Here is a 17,676-nt window from a genome sequence, read left to right as displayed (position 1 = left end):
ATTGAAGGAAACATTTTCAGAGATTAAATAATGTGTAAGTCGTTTATGTTCAAACTGGTGTATTTTTCTTTTTTTTGGGGGGGGGGGGGGGGGGGGGGGGGGGGGGGGACTCAGACACCCAAGACCCATTCGAAACCTCCTGCGACCCAAATTTGGGTCGGGACCCACCAGTTGTAAATCGCTGCTTTCAATCATGCCATGAAAAAAAATTGATTAAAAAATTATACAATACTTTATTGAACATTTATATTTTGTTGAAGTGATAGTTTCTCTCACACTGCCTTGTCTCATGGCAGCAGGCTATTTTATTGTAGGCTATATCAAGTGTTGCTATATGTCCGGTCAGGATACAGAGAAACATTATTTAAATGGATTTAAATTAGAAGTTCACAACTGCAATAATCGAAGGCCACAGTCCTGCTAGTCCTTCTTTTCTCCCTGGCACTTACAGTAATTGATTGGTTGTGCACCCTATATTGCCAATATAAGCCAAGCAGGTAAAACTCATGAAAAGTGTCTCATGTCTGAGTTTCGTGATTTTAGGTACCTGGCGTAAGTGGGCGTCTTTGTGCTTGTCTTCTCAGCAGGGATGTGTGCAGACTTTTAAGGCTGGTCCAGGTGCTCAAACGAAAAAAATCTGCATCAGATTCTGACTCAAATCAGGGACCCAGTTATTAGTACCAACTCTAATGTCTATGTAATGTAAACATTTGGTCATGTGTTGCTTTTATTTACCATGGGTATATATATATACATCTGGAGTGAAAATGTAATTTGAACAATAAATAGTGGAGAGAAGTAGAAATAGAGAGAAGTACTGCAACACAAAGTGCAAGTTAGACACTATTGAACTACTGCTATACTTTGAGTTTATGTCATGTTACAAGAATAGGTGAAATATGTTATACATACGTTATTGGAAAAATAAAATCAAAGACGTTCAGTTACTGTCTTTATGTCTGTAATTATGTTTTTGCAAGCACTAGCCTGGCCTATGTTGTAGCCTGGACGATTTACAAGAGTGGTCTCTGACAGGGCTGGTCTTTGACAATACTGTGATTGATTTACAACTGCGTTTACGAGCGGAGTCCATAGATCAGTGGAGAGAATGATACAATGTTGCGAGTCCCACGGATTGATAGCAATATATGAAGCGAGATGAATGCAAGCTGCGCGCGCATTTCCATCAGACGACGGAAGTGCACAGCAGAAACATAGAGGAAAAGCGTCAAGGGAGTGAAAACGAAGCAGAATTAGTCAATGAGAGAGAGGGGGAGAGGGAGGAGAGGAGAGAGGGAGTAAGGAAAAGAAAGGAGAAAGCAATACGGAGGTTGCAGGGTTGCTCGGTCGAGGTGGACGTGGCGGGTCCGGTTCAGTTTGAAGCCAAGCAACTGTGGCGACAGCGAGCCGAAGGCTAAAAAAGCCATGAATCGGAGAAACCGCAGGTAGCTATTGCTAGCTTGCTGTTTTTAAAAAATACTGATTTCCTTCTTTTTCCACCTCTTTCTCATATGCCAGTGTGTGAATGTGCATGGCCCAACACAGGTTTCGTAATTCGACAATTTATTTAGTTTAACGACACTTGCCTAGTACTACCTGCATGGGTTCAGGATGCACGCTCAAAGTGAATAAAAAAGTAGCTAGTAACAGTACAGTATAGCCTTCTCACTTTCTTTCCTTCCTAGTTACATGTCATCGAGCTAGTTAAACGCATCTGTAAAGCTAGCTAGCAGCATCGACGTTAGCGATAAACAAGATGGCCACTGGCTAGCTAGTTAGCTAGAAATGGCATCTTGCCCTGTCTTTGTATGATAGTAGTCAGCTGGTAAACTGAAATATTCCTTTTTAAAATTATGCAAAGAGTTGGCTGGTGAAAAAAAAATCCCCTCCGAAAAGTTTGTGCTGTTTGTAAAAGCGCTTCATATGTCACCCAATAGCTTGCTTATTGCCATCCTCAACCAACTGGGTGAGAAAAAAAATCACCGCCAGATTCTTGCAGCCAACTAGTGCATGATGTGCGTGGCGGGTTTGTCATTCTATCTAGCTGGTCAGAACATGCAGGTATTGCATGAACACTCATGTTGAAGCTTACATTGAAGTCCTTAATTTTGGTAGCTTGTGATGTTTATATTTCAAGGCGAGTTATTGTATAGTCATCGAATTGATGAGCATGAATGTTGTGAAGTTAGAAGTAGCCAAAACTATTTCAGGACGTTTGGCTGCCAACCTCTCACCAGCCATCATTAAAACTTTTCGAGATACAAAATACAAACAGTTCTCGAAGTTTGCACATCTCTATTGTCATTGCACATCTGTGTGTGTTTTCTCATACATAGGTGTGTGTGTGTTTTCCCAACTAGGCCTATCAGTTACATTACCCCTGCTATATTCTAATTGAAGTGAGGACAATGGGTTATATTTTTTTAACTGAATTATTTAATATCCCTTGTCTTCTTTCATTCCAGGGGCTTCAAAGATAGGTTTTGCTCCTAACCCACAGAAGAAGGCTTGGCATCAGAACAAGCTGTACTGTCAGAGGGACACTGAAGTGGACCAAGGCTCTTTTCAGGGCAAAGTTGTACTATTCTCTGATCCATTACTGGAACTACTGGAGACGGGTGCATAAGGACTCTGCAGCCATGGCAGAGTTAGAGACAGAGTGCATTACGCTAGGACTCGACACGCTGCATGCATCAGAGTGTGGCTCGCCACCGCTAGATCCACTTCGGCCTGAGTGCACTTCGCCAACCCTCCACCTGCTCTCGTCCGACTGCAGTACGCCCACGCTCGGCACGCTAGCGGCAGAAATCGCAGAGCCCATGGTCATGCTGCCCTGCGTGAAGACTGAGCCCGCAGACGACCTGGACCCCATCCGCACCGTGGACCTGTCAGAGATCCAGCCACTGAGCACGGCGGAGCTGGGCCACGAACAGATCAAGATGGAGATCAGTGGGTTGGACTACATCAAGTCTGAGCACCACGTCCACGACCTCCACTGCTTCCACAGCTCCGAGTACGAGAGCGACTCGTATTCTATGAAGTCTCACTACGAGCCCAGCCTGGTGTTCGACTACATCACCCACGTGTCCGACAGCCTGGACTACATCAGGTCAGAGCAGCACGCTGACCTGCAGTGTTATTACACCACCGAGCTCGGGGCCATCAAGACTGAGTACGAGCCCAACCTGATGTCCAGCCACATCAAGACCGAAATGAGCCTAGAGTCCATCCACATGGCCGAGCTCCGGACTGAGCTAAACAAGCTCAGCTATGACGGGGTCATGGAAGGCCATAGGCTGGACAACGAGTTCCCTGGCGCAGGAGGCCTCTACGAGCTGCAGTCTACCCATGCTGGCAAAGGCCCAGGCCACACAAGCACGAAAGGGCATAGCACAACCCCACGCAAACCTCGTAACCTCAGTGGGGAGAAGCCTTTCTCTTGCACCCAGTGTGGGAAGAATTTCAGCACTCTGGGGAACCTCAAAACACACCAGCGCATTCACACAGGAGAGAGGCCGTATACCTGCTCGCAGTGTGGCAAGAGCTTCGGCCAGGCAGGGAACCTGAAGAGGCACCAGCTCATTCACACTGGTCAGAAACCCTACATCTGTGCCCACTGCCCCAAGGGCTTCACCAAAGCAGATGACCTCCGCTCACACCAGCGGCTACACACCGGTGAGAAGCCCTTCAGTTGCCTTCAGTGTGGGAAGAGCTTTGGGCAGTCCAAGGAGCTCAAAGCCCACCAGCTAAGCCACACCGGAGAGAGGCCTTTCTGCTGCCAACACTGTGGGAAGAGCTTCACCAAGGAAATGAGCTACCACAACCACCTGCAGATTCACACCGGCGAGAAACCGTACTGCTGCTCTCAGTGCGGGAAGACATTCAGCAACTCGGGTGTCCTCAAAACACACGAGAAGATACATTCCGGGGTGAGGCCATTCGGCTGCACACAGTGCGGTAAGAGCTTTGGCCGTTTGGGACATCTTAAAGCACACCAGCAAATCCACACTGGGGAGCGACCTTTCGCCTGCCTCCAGTGTGGGAAGAACTTCAGCCAGTCAGGCCATCTCAAAGCACACGAGCAAATTCACAAAAGAGAGAGATCAGACATGAGCAGCTCCAGCAGCAGCAGCAGCAGCAGCGGTGGCAGCAGCAGCCGCAGTACTGATAGTAGCTAAATACCTTTAACCTCTTAAGTATTATTCCTTTTTTTATATATAAATACTATATATATATATGTTTTTCCTTACACTTCTTACGTTTTTCATACCTTTTGTGCTTTTTGAGTTATGTTTTTTGGGGGTCAACTTGACTGATTTGCTATTATGCAAATGTCTGTATGTTGGGATCAGTGAAGTTACTGAGGGACTTATAGAAAACTTTGTATCTCGTCTGATCTGTGTTGTAGTGAGTGCCATTCCAGTTTCTTTCCTCCAGAAAAATCACTTATTGATAACATGTAATTTCTAAACCATGTACTGGAATTCATTATTAAAGAAACTAATGCAACACCAAATCTCTCCTTTCTTTTGTCTCGTCGTGAATTATGATATTGTCTACCGGAGCGGCAAATTAATCTCTTTACTAGAACATTGGTAACAGGTCAAGACTGAATGTTGTACCACAATTGCACACTACTGTATCGCCACAATGCTCATTATTATAGAAGTGTACAAAGCTGAGAAAGTAGTATAGATATTGGTAGCACTGTAGTAAAAATGGGTACTGTAGTATTTTCATTGTAGAGAAGATGACTCCAACACTCCCATATGTCACCCAGTAAAATATTACTTGAGTAAAAGTTTTAAATATACTTAAGTATCGAAAGTATAAATTATTTCAAATTGCTCATATTAAGCAAATCAGATGGCACAATTATTATTATTTTTATGGATAGCTAGAGGCACGCTCCAACATTTACATTTAAGTCATTTTGCAGACGCTCTTATCCAGAGCAACTTACAAATTGGTGCATTCACCTTATGATATCCAGTGGAACAACCACTTACAATATCCACTTTACACTTTACAATATCCACATTACCCTACCGGCCAAACCCTCCCTAACCCGGACGACGCTAAGCCAATTGTGCGTCGCCCCACGGACCTCCCGGTCGCGGCCGGCTGCGGCAGAGCCTGGGCGTGAACCCAGAGACTCTGGTGGCACAGCTAGCACTGCGATGCAGTGCTCTAGACCACCGCGCCACCCGGGAGATCCAACACTGACATAATTTACAAACGAACCATGTGTGCTTCATGAGTCCGCCAGATTAGAGGCAGTAGGGATGATCAGGGATGTTCTCTTGATAAGTGTGAATTGGACCCTTTTCCAGTCCTGCTAAGCATTCAGAATTGTATTTTGGGTCTCAGGGAAAATGTATAGAGTAAAAAAGTACATTATTTTCTTTAGGAATGTGGTGAAGTAAAAGCTGTCTAAAATATAAATAGTGAAGTACAGATAACACAAACGACTTTGGTATTTTACACAACTGCCTGCTAGGTATGTGATTTCATGGTCATTTTTACAATTCTTAGTTATAACAGACACTTTATTGCACACTAGTACTATGGCACTATAGACATGTTTGCTCTGAGATACAGAGTGAAGATACCAGTTATCACAGACAGGGTAATTTGATTATTTTAATCCTTCAACCACCAGCGGTACTGTAAGGTTCACAATATCATAATAAAGAAGAATTTGAATGAACTTTTACGCACATATATCACGCTTCCTGAGTATTATACCCTTATAATAGATTCACTAGAACTCACACTTATGTTTAAGATGTAACAGGTTTATCTTGAAAATGAATGGAATTAATTTTTGTAGAGATAAAGAATAGCTTGATTAGTTAATTTAGCTGGGTTGACCCTTGCCATGACTAGAACCTCATTCGGTGTGTGACTAGGTATGGCATGAGACCACCTCACCATATCCTTTATCACAGATACCACCGTGGAGCTGCTACTGCTGCAAGACAAACAGGAGAGAAGGTGAGTCACAAACCTATATCTTGTATTTTTCATTTTTTTAAATTGTTTAATTATTTAATTTAAAATATTTTCCCACCACATTGATTCTCCTCTATCCACCATGGTCACTGTCTTGGTTGTGGTGGAGGAACTTCCACTGATGTTACTGCAAGACAAATAAGATTGTACCGCTACAAAACCTGCAGCATATCATCAATTTTTAGTCCAAACAGTTTTCCCACTTCAGGTCCAGACTAGCCTCTCCATCCTCCATCGTAGTGATCACGGTTGTGGTTCTGGTGGAGGATGATGACATTCTGCTGTTACTGCAAAACATATAAGAGCAAAGTAAGTAAATTAAATTAAAATACCACAGGGCATCAAAACCTTCATTACTGTAATGTTATTTCACTTCAAACATTTTCCCACCTCAGACTTGCTCCTCCGTCCACCATTTTCCCCATCTTAGTCATGCTGGAGGACATTCCACTGCTGCTAGACAAATAAGAGAAGAGATAGATAAATTAAACATTCACAGAGCTTCAAAACTTTTATTCATATTTTTTAAATTAAATCGTTCATGTACAGTAGTCTCCTGTACTCCGCGATCTCCATTTCCAGCCTGGTCTTGATGTCCAGCAGCATCTGGTATTCGTGTCCCTGACACTCCAGGTCAGCCCGGAGACTTCCCAACTGTTCCTCCAAGCTGGTGACCTGCATCTGATAACTAGACATAGTAGTGTAATGTCTCTGTCTCAAAGAGGTTACCTTCCAGGGATGCTTTCTGTGACCGAAAGGAAAAACAATGAGTTTAAAGCATATGGTATGGATACATCATGTGATTTCAGGTGGACAGCAAGAAATGTGAATGCTGTATCACTCCACTCTAAAGTCATCTGAAAAGTTAATGCATGCTTTGAATGTCTTTTCAACACAACAGAATAAATATTTTTGCATTGGGGGACGTTGTCTGTCCTTTTCTAGTATCCCACCATGCTCAACAAGGTCTGGAGCCCAATCTGCAGAGCCTGCAGCGTGCTCTTCACATCTCGGATCTCTGTGGAGAAGCTCTGCAGGGTCACCGTGCTGGTCATCACCTCCTTCGATAGTACCTCATTCTGTGAAGAAAAGTGTGAACATCAATCAAAAATCCAAGAATGACAAGATAGGACTGTTAGGAGTTGTATCATATAAATAGACTCTATCTATTCAATTATTCTAGTTTTATGAATAGGATATTGTACCTAACAGTAAACACAGGGACTATATACACTGCTCAAAAAAATAAAGGGAACACTTAAACAACACAATGTAACTCCAAGTCAATCACACTTCTGTGAAATCAAACTGTCCAATTAGGAAGCAACACTGATTGACAATGAATTTCACATGCTGTTGTGCAAATGGAATAGACAAAAGGTGGAAATTATAGGCAATTAGTATGACACCCCCAAAAAAGGAGTGATTCTGTAGGTGGTGACCACAGACAACTTCTCTTCCTATGCTTCCTGGCTGATGTTTTGGTCACTTTTGAATGCTGGCGGTGCTCTCACTCTAGTGGTAGCATGAGACGGAGTCTACAACCCACACAAGTGGCTCAGGTAGTGCAGTTCATCCAGGATGGCACATCAATGCGAGTTGTGGCAAAAAGGTTTGCTGTGTCTGTCAGCGTAGTGTCCAGAGCATGGAGGCGCTACCAGGAGACAGGCCAGTACATCAGGAGATGTGAAGGAGGCCGTAGGAGGGCAACAACCCAGCAGCAGGACCGCTACCTCCGCCTTTGTGCAAGGAGGTGCACTGCCAAAGCCCTGCAAAATGACCTCCAGCAGGCCACATTTTTTGCCATTTATGAATGTGTTATTCAATGTTTTTCTATGGGCTGTAGTGGTAAAGGGCAAATTCTATATTTTATCAAAGAATTGTTAAATGTATTTTTTTAATACCTAAAGCGGGCCTAAAATCCAAATAGCTAAATGATCCATGGTATGGCCATCTTAAAACAATTCCCCCCAACGGCTTAGACGTTTAGTTAAGGGAGTATGCGAGGCACAGATGTTCGCTTCACCTAGCCAAGTTCTGCTACGAGCAAACCAAACGTAGTTTGCAGGCGCCTTTAGACACTGGCCGTGTCCAAAGTCTGGCTTGCCGTCTACTTACTTAAACTGCATAATGTGTAGTTATTGTTCTGCATACTATTTAAAACATACTGTTTATTAAAAAACGAATGCAGTAAACAACAAATATCAGCATTCTAGGCTCATCCTACTGCAACGCGTCATCTAATGCGCAATTACATTGATTCTCGACATTCATTCATTTTGGTACAGCTGGTCCCCTCAGCTGATTAACAGCTGTTGTCAAACCCATCTGAGTTTCAAAAAGCAATTATCTTCCTCGATAGTATGCAGCGAATTCTACTAAATGAAAAGCCGAAATGAGTATGACTTCCTGGCATTTAATTCATTCAAACATTTTTGATATTTCACATGCTATAAAATGTAATTTTTTCGCATACCCCAAATGCCTACTATTTAAATTGCAGGTACGGGTATTCAGCCATCGCCACAATGTTGGTGTTACCTTTATTTCGGCAGTTACCTGTATATACAGTGCATTCGGAAAGTACTCAGACACCTTCCATTTTTCCACATTTTGTTACGTTCCAGCCTTATTCTAAAATGGAATAAAATCTATCAATCTATACACAATACCCCATAATGACAAAGTGAAAACAGGTTTTTAGACATTTTGCAAATTTATTTTAAAAAATACAACTGAAATACCTCATTTACATATGTATTCAGAACCTTTGCTATGAAACTCAAAATTAAGCTCAGGTGCATCCTGTTTCCATTGATCATCCTTGAAATGTTTCTACTACTTGATTGGAGTCCACCTGTGGTAAATTCAATTGATTGGACATGATTTGGAAGGGCACACACCTGTCTATATAAGGTCCCACAGTTGACAATACATGTCAGAGCAAAAACCAAGCCATGAGGTCGAAGTAATTGTCCGTAGAGCTTCAAGACAGGATTGTGTTGAGGCACAGATCTGGGGAAGAGTACCAAAAAATGTCTGCAGCATAGAAGGTCCCCAAGAACACAGTGGCCTCCATCATTCTTAAATGGAAGACGCTTGGAACCACGAAGACTCGTCCTAGAGCTGACCGCCTGGCCAAACTGAGCAATCGGGGGAGAGGGCCTTGGTCAGGGAGGTGACCAAAAACCCGATGGTCACCCTGACAGAGCATCAGAATTCCTCTGTGGAGATGGGAGGACCTTCCAGAATTACAACCATCTGTGCAGCACTCCACCAATCAGGCCTTTTTGGTAGAGTGGCCAGACGGAAGCCATTCCTCAGTTAAAGGCACATGACAACCCACTTTGAATTTGCCAAAATGCACCTAAAGGGCTGTCAGACTATGAGAAACAAGATTCTTTGTTCTGATGAAACCAAGATTGAACTCTTTGGCCTGAATGACAAGTGTCACGTCTGGAGGAAACCTGGCACCATCCCTATGGTGAAGCATGATGGTGGCAGTAACAGGCTGTGGGGATGTTTTGCTGCGGCAGGGACTGGGAGACTAGTCAGGATCGAGGGAAAGATGAACGGAGCAAAGTACAGAGAGATCCTTGATGAAAAACCTGCTCAGGTCCTCAGACTGGGGTGAAGGTTCACCTTCCAACAACACAACGACCCTAAGCACTCTGCCAAGATAATGCAGGAGTTGCTTCGGGAAAAGTCTCTGAATGTCCTTGAGTGGCCCAGGCAGAGCCCGGACTTGAACCGAAACGAACATCTGGAGAGACCTGAAAATAGCTGTGCAGCGATGCTCCTCATACAACTTGACAGAGCTTGAGATGATCTGCAGAGAGGAATGGGAGAAACACCCCAAATACAGGTGTGCCAAGCTTGTAGCATCATACCCAAGAAGATTTGAGGCTGTAATCTCTGCCAAAGGTGCTCCAACAAAATACTGAGTAAAGGGTCTGAATACTTCCGTAGTATTTCATTATTAAAAAAAAAAAAAGTGGCAAAAATGTCTAAACTTGTTATTGCTTTGTCAGTATGGGGTATTGTATGTAGATTGAGAGAAAAGAAAACAATTTAATCAATTTTCAAATAAGGCTGTGGCATAACAAAATACTTTCCGAATGCACTCTATATGAAAAGATCTTGTACTTGAGAAACTGGGACTGGAGTTGATCTAGTGTCTGACCGTTCCTACTGTAGAGCCTGAGCCAGCAGAGGGAGTACTACTCCCCCTTACTGCATACAACTCATCAAATTGAGCTTTATTAGCATGTACATAGCACTTCAATAGATTTTAACGTGCACAATAAAAGTCAACAAAATCATATGAGACCTACTGCATATCACATTTTTCAGGGTCCTCTTCATCTTTTCAGAAGCCAAGGTTGTTATTATCAATAACCATAGATATAATATACCATCCAAAACATAACATCATGCACATCATCATATGCATATGATTTTATTAAAAGTGTTCAATGTCATGATAATAGGAGTTTTTTTGAGATTTGTCCATAGTTTATATTTTATTAATACCTGCATGCGTTTACATAATTGTCCTGATGACATATGATCACATGGGCGACATATGGTTTGAAAACCTCCTTCTCCCTGAAGTCATCATGGGACAGTCCTGCGTTGTCGATGCTCAGAAGAATAGTTCCTTTTAGATGGATGGCAGCCAGGAAATGAAAAGGTCATAGTCATGACTATACAAGCAATAAGGCCTAAAGGGGGCATGGTGGTATTTTGTGAACATTCTTAAGTGGTGTTGCTTGGCATGACCTACGCCTCAGTCTCAACAACAACTTGAATTACCAACACCCATATTCAAGATAAATCAATCAGATGTAATATGAATCCTTTCAACAGATTATCTGCTCTTTTGAAATATTCCTCATCATCAACTCTGGGTTTGTTGGGCCTGAAGGCATTTTCAGCTGTCTAGTCAAATCTTTGTTACATGGTCCGTCTCTGCCACGACAGACCCAAAAGTTAAATCAGCAACAACTCAGTGCACATAACCCTAACCCAACAACACAGTGTACATTGAACACAATACTGCTATACCACACAAAAAAGGTTGAGGTGATGTACCTTTGCATGGAGGTCAACAATGTTAGTATAGAAAGCAGAGAAGTCAGTGGGAGCCTTACTCTCCAGAAACAGGTGGATCTTCATCTCCAAATCAGCGTTGGCTTTCTCCAGTGTGGCCACCTTGCCCAGGTAGGTGGCTAAACGTTTTTTCTGGTTCTGCATGGCGAACTTCCCGCTGACACTGTTGTCCGCTACTTCAGACGTGGCCATGCCTCCTCCACCAAAGCCTCCTCCTTCACCTCCACCGAAGCCGAATTCACCACCACCACCACCAGCAAAGGACCCGGACGCACCCAGAGCCACCTGCACCTCCGTACTCACTGCCAGCCCTCATGCCACTGATGCAGCTGCCATCTTCCGTGCTGCCAAATCCAGACATCGAGTGGAGCTGATAGATGCTCCCCTCATGGATCCACCAGAGGACATGAAGCTGCTGCTGGAGGAGGTCATGGTGATGGAGGCTGCAGCTGTCTTACTGTCTGCAAAGAGGAGTGAGTATATTCGAGGGAGGTACCATTGTTCCTTTTATACAGCGTCTTACACACAAGGAGGGATGAGACAGATCTGAGGAAACAGGGGAACACTAAATTCAAAAAAATAAAACTTTAAATGTGCTTTGCCAATGTGGAATGTGACTGTTTGTACAAGCTGTGCCAATTTTTGCAATATGAATACTTAATCTTCGCTACAGACAAGATGAAACCAAGACATCTGTAAAAAACATGCCCTGGACTTAGAAACCCAATTATGTAGTCAATAATAGTGATCTGGTGCTCAGTTTGACATATTGTATGTATTAAATCACCTCTTGAATCACATTCTTGAACGTCTACAAATTCACAACCGTTATGTAATCTTGACTGACACAGCTATTTCATACTGTAACGTAATAATAGTTAGTTCATTTACATTAACTAAAATGTGAAAGTGAACATAGTTCCCAACTTATATGGGCATTTCCTGAAAAACGTACAAGTCATTGTTGAAACTTACAAGTCATTGCTTCAGTTTGGGCATTTACGGTATACCAAATATGAAACATCAAAGTCATTGCTGGAACTTACAAGTCAGTTTGGTTAAAGATACTTTTTGAAATCCTAAAACCTGTTTGCTTTTTCATGAGGTGAAGTTAGAGTGCGAGAACAGTGTGTGTGTGTGTGTGTGTGTGTGTGTGACTTTTCCCACATTTTGTTGTTAAAATCATTTTGTCAAGAATCAACACAAAATTCTCTGTAATATCAAAGTGGAAGAAAATTCTAAAATTTGTCCAAAAAAAAAGAAAAGAAAAATAGAACACTAAAATATCTTAATCCTTTACATGAAATAAATTGTTGATACATACTGCTATGATAGTGTTATGAGAATGCAGACTCACAATGCAGAAAGAAACACCTGGTACGTGACCTTATCTGACTGGTACACATCAAAATATAATGTAACTCCTTTCAGGGCACTTCACTAACTTCACTGTCACACAAATCTGTTATTTGCTGCATGTATTGGTTTTTCATTTCGGCAAATCTTTCTTTGCCATAGTTTCCTTGCTATGTATAGGCCTAAATTTGACATACTATGAAACCCTCTATTATTAACTGATGTTAGATCAAAATGTATCCAAAATTAAACCTAGTTCTGGACTAAAAAGGATGGTCAATGCAAAACATGCATCAGATTTTTTGTCCGGGACTAGACTTCTATGTTTGGAAAAAATGGGTCAGAAAACCAGTTCAATGTGTTGACAGGTGAGGATGAAGAGTGGATTATTTCTAAGGATGGTCATGGGAGTGGCCATACAAGTGTACCAGAAGACATCTTGGACCAGTGAGTGTTAAAGCTACTGTATGTGATTTGAAAAACAACTAAATGGGGTCCCCGCCACTTGTTTTTGGTAAACAGCTGAGGGAAGGGGCTAGGGAAATTCAGCCCCTCTCAGATTCATAGACAGTGTTCTAGATGCAAGGACCAACTTCCACATGATAGATTTAACCACATGATATATTTGTTTACAGCGTTTTTTGTAAACAATGGAGTAATATGATAAAGACAGACAGTTGTGGTACAGTCATGAGTAATGTATTAGTTATATTCTTCAAAGAATCAATGGGTATATCAAGAATTAAGATTACCATTGAACAGATTCTCAAATCCCAGATTGTAGCTTTAAAGAGAAGACTTTAATAGGAATTCTCTCTGTAGATAGATACAGTTGAAGTCGGAAGTTTACATACACCTTAGCCAAATACATTTAAACTCAGTTTTTTACAATTCCTGACGTTTAATCCTAATAAAAATTCCCTGTCTTAGGTCAGTTAGGATCACCACTTCATTTAAGAATGTGAAATGTCAGAATAATAGTAGAGAGAATTATTCATTTCAGATTTTATTTCTTTCATCATATTTCCAGTGGGTCAAGAAGTTTACATACACTCAATTAGTATTTGATAGCATTACCTTTAAATTGTTTAACTTCGGTCAAATGTTTCGGGTAGCCTTCCACAAGCTTCCCACAATAAGTTGGGGGAATTCTGGCCCATTCCTCCTGACAGAGCTGGTGTAACTGAGTCAGGTTTGTAGGACTCCTTGCTCGCACACGCTTTTTCAGTTCTGCCCACACATTTTCTATGTGATTGAGGTCAGGGCTTTGTGATGGCCACTCCAATACCTTGACTTTGTTGTCCTTAATTAATTTTGCCACAACTTTGGAAGCATGCTTGGGGTCTTTGTCCATTTGGAAGACCCATTTGTGACCAAGCTTTAACTTCCTAAATGATGTCTTGAGATATTGCTACAATGTATCCACATAATTTTCCTGCCTCATGATGTCTTCTATTTTGTGAAGTGTACCAGTCCCTCCTGCAGCAAAGCACCCCCACAACATGATGCTGCCACCCCCGTGCTTCACGGTTAGGATGGTGTTCTTCGGCTTGCAAGCCTCCCCCCTTTTTCCTCCAAACATAACAATGGTCATTATGGCCAAACAGTTCTATTTTTCTTTCATCAGACCAGAGGACATTTCTCCAAAAAGTACGATCTTTGTCCCCATGTGCAGTTGCAAACCGTAGTCTGGCTTTTTTATGGCAGTTTTGGAACAGTGGCTTCTTCCTTGCTGAGCAGCCTTTCAGGTTATGTCAATATAGGACTCGTTTTACTGTGGATATAGATACTTTTGTACCTGTTTACTCCAGCATCTTCACAAGGTCCTTTGCTGTTGTTCTGGGATTGATTTGCACTTTTCGCACCAAAGTACGTTCATCTCTAGGAGACAGAACGCGTCTCCTTCCTGAGCGGTATGATGGCTGCGTGGTCCCATGGTGTTTATACTTGTGTACTATTGTTTGTACAGATGAAAGTGGTACCTTCAGGCATTTGGAAATTGCTCCCAAGGATGAACCAGACTTGTGGAGGTCTACAATTGTTTTTCTGAGGTCTTGGCTGATTTCTTTTGATTTTCCCATGATGTTAACCAAAGAGGCACTGAGTTTGAAGGTAGGCCTTGAAATACATCCACAGGTACACCTCCAATTGACTGAAATGATGTCAATTAGCCTATCAGAAGGTTCTAAAGCCATGACATAATTTTCTGGAATTGTCCAAGCTGTTTAAAGGCACAGTCAACTTAGTGTATGTAAACTTCTAACCTACTGGAATTGTGATACAGTGAAATAATCTGTCTGTAAACATTTGGTGGAAAAATTACTTGTGTCATGCACAAAGTAGATGTCCTATCCGACTTGCCAAAACTATAGTTTGTTAACAAGAAATTTGTGGAGTGGTTGAAAAGCGAGTTTTAATGACTCCAACCTAAGTGTATGTAAACTTCTGACTTCAACTGTAAGTAAGATAAGTAGTTGATTGATCTAAGCTGACATATGGAATTGTTAACATGGATCATTTAGCTATTTGATTTGTAATTTTACGACCCCTTTATCTATCAAAAAATAATATATGTATATTTTTTGATAAAATTTTGAATTTGGCCTTTCCTGCTACAGCATAGCCCATAGAAATGCATTGAATAACAAACACATTCACAAATGTCAAAAAAGATAGTCAAAACATGTATTATAAGAAATAAGGTTTTGAAGTGTCTGACCTATACCTAGGAGTTATAAGAAAGCTCAGGAAAATAATATATATATATATTTTTTTTACACATATTTAACTCTTTATTTTTGTTGGCACAAAACTACCTCCATACTTCCATTAATTTGTATGGGTTACCTTTAGTTGAGACCCGGGACACTTGTGGGAGTCGTAGAGCAACACGTAGATCACCATTGTGTTTGTGAGAATCTCCCCGTTCTACAGTAGTGTCATAACTGAATGGGGAAGGATAGGGGGATCCATGAAGAAGATGCTCATAGGACCACTCAGGTACACTTGAAAAAAACACGTCAGGAGTATACATTTTTTATTTATTTATTTTATTTATTTATTTAACCTTTATTTAACCAGGTAGGCAAATTGAGAACACGTTCTCATTTACAATTGCGACCTGGCCAAGATAAAGCAAAGCAGTTCGACACATACAACAACACATAGTTACACATGGAGTAAAACAAACATACAGTCAATAATACAGTGAAAAATAAGTCTATATACAATATGAGCAAGTGAGGTGAGATAAGGGAGGTGAAGGCAAACAAATATATGTATAAATAAATAAAAATAAAAATATATAAAAGGCCATGGAGGCGAAGTGAGTACAACACAGCAAGTCAAATAAAAACTAAAAAAACACTGGAATGGTTGGTTTGCAGTGGAAGAAAGTGCAAAGTAGAGACAGAAATAATGGGGTGCAAAGGAGCAAAATAAATTAATAAATAAATACAGTAGGTAAAGAGGTAGTTGTTTGGGCTAAATTGTAGATGGGTTATGTACAGGTGCAGTAATCTATGAGCTGCTCTGACAGCTGGTGCTTAAAGCTAGTGAGGGAGATAGGTGTTTCCAGTTTCAGAGATTTTTGTAGTTCGTTCCAGTCATTGGCAGCAGAGAACTGGAAGGAGAGGCGTCCAAAGGAAGAATTGGTTTTGGGGGTGACTAGAGAGATATACCTGCTGGAGCGCGTGCTACAGGTAGGTGCTGCTATGGTGACCAGCGAGCTGAGATAAGGGGGGACTTTACCTAGCAGGGTCTTGTAGATGACCTGGAACCAGTGGGTTTGGCGACGAGTATGAAGCGAGGGCCAGCCAACGAGAGTGTACAGGTCGCAGTGGTGGGTAGTATATGGGGCTTTGGTGACAAAACGGATGGCACTGTGATAGACTGCATCCAATTTATTGAGTAGGGTTTTGGAGGCTATTTTGTAAATGACATCACCGAAGTCGAGGATTGGTAGGATGGTCAGTTTTACAAGGGTATGTTTGGCAGCATGAGTAAAGGATGCTTTGTTGCGGAATAGGAAGCCAATTCTAGATTTGACTTTGGATTGGAGATGTTTGATGTGAGTCTGGAAGGAGAGTTTACAGTCTAACCAGACACCTAGGTATTTGTAGTTGTCCACATATTCTAAGTCAGAGCCGTCCAAAGTAGTGATGTTGGACAGGCGGGCAGGAGCAGGCAGCGATCGGTTGAAGAGCATGCATTTGGTTTTACTTGTATTTAAGAGCAGTTGGAGGCCACGGAAGGAGAGTTGTATGGCATTGAAGCTCGCCTGGAGGGTTGTTAACACAGTGTCAAAAGAAGGGCCAGAAGTATACAGAATAGTGTCGTCTGCGTAGAGGTGGATCAGAAAATCACCAGCAGCAAGAGCGACATCATTGATGTAAACAGAGAAGAGAGTCGGTCCAAGAATTGAACCCTGTGGCACCCCCATAGAGACTGCCAGAGGCCCGGACAACAGACCCTCCGATTTGACACACTGAACTCGATCAGAGAAGTAGTTGGTGAACCAGGCGAGGCAATCATTAGAGAAACCAAGGCTGTCGAGTCTGCCAATGAGGATGTGGTGATTGACAGAGTCAAAGGCCTTGGCCAGGTCAATGAATACGGCTGCACAGTATTGTTTCCTATCGATGGCGGTTACGATATCGTTTATGACCTTGAGCGTGGCTGAGGTGCACCCATGACCAGCTCTGAAACCAGATTGCATAGCGGAGAAGGTGTGGTGGGATTCGAAATGGTCGGTAATCTGTTTGTTGACTTGGCTTTCGAAGACCTTAGAAAGGCAGGGTAGGATAGATATAGGTCTGTAGCAGTTAGGGTCAAGGGTGTCCCCCCCTTTGAAGAGGGGGATAACCGCAGCTGCTTTCCAATCTTTGGGGATTTCAGACGACACGAAAGAGAGGTTGAAGAGGCTAGTAATAGGGGTGGCAACAATTTCAGCAGATAGTTTTAGAAAGAAAGGGTCCAGATTATCTAGCCCGGCTGATTTGTAAGGGTCCAGATTTTGCAGCTCATTTAGAACATCAGCTGACTGTATTTGGGAGAAAGAGAAATGGGGAAGGCTTGGGCGAGTAGCAGAGGGGAGGGCAGTGCTGTTGTCCGGGGTAGGGGTAGCCAAGTGGAAAGCATGGCCAGCCGTAGAAAAATGCTTATTGAAATTCTCAATTATAGTGGATTTGTCGT

The 17,676-nt window shown here is 42.2% G+C and overlaps 1 protein-coding gene and 1 pseudogene across 1 annotated transcript; one reads left to right on the top strand and one right to left on the bottom strand.

The window, feature by feature from the left end:
• The first annotated feature begins 1,118 nt into the window (after positions 1–1,118).
• On the top strand, positions 1,119–4,516 carry LOC129828885 (gastrula zinc finger protein XlCGF57.1-like). Its single transcript, XM_055890163.1, has 2 exons — positions 1,119–1,445; positions 2,466–4,516. The coding sequence occupies exon 2, from the start codon at positions 2,640–2,642 to the stop codon at positions 4,176–4,178; it is 1,539 nt and encodes a 512-aa protein (XP_055746138.1). The 5' UTR covers positions 1,119–1,445; positions 2,466–2,639; the 3' UTR covers positions 4,179–4,516.
• Positions 4,517–6,196: 1,680 nt separating this feature from the next.
• LOC129867515 (keratin, type I cytoskeletal 13-like) lies at positions 6,197–11,559 on the bottom strand (annotated as a pseudogene).
• Positions 11,560–17,676: the final 6,117 nt, after the last annotated feature.

Source organism: Salvelinus fontinalis, chromosome 2 (assembly GCF_029448725.1).
Source record: "Salvelinus fontinalis isolate EN_2023a chromosome 2, ASM2944872v1, whole genome shotgun sequence".
In the NCBI taxonomy this organism is placed as follows: Eukaryota; Metazoa; Chordata; class Actinopteri; order Salmoniformes; family Salmonidae; genus Salvelinus; species Salvelinus fontinalis.
This window is presented reverse-complemented; position numbering and strand designations above follow the sequence as displayed.

What these genes read in the sequence shown, in the direction of transcription:
- LOC129828885 (XM_055890163.1), top strand. Translation starts at nt 2,640, where the DNA reads ATGGCAGAGTTAGAGACAGAGTGCATTACGCTAGGACTCGACACGCTG.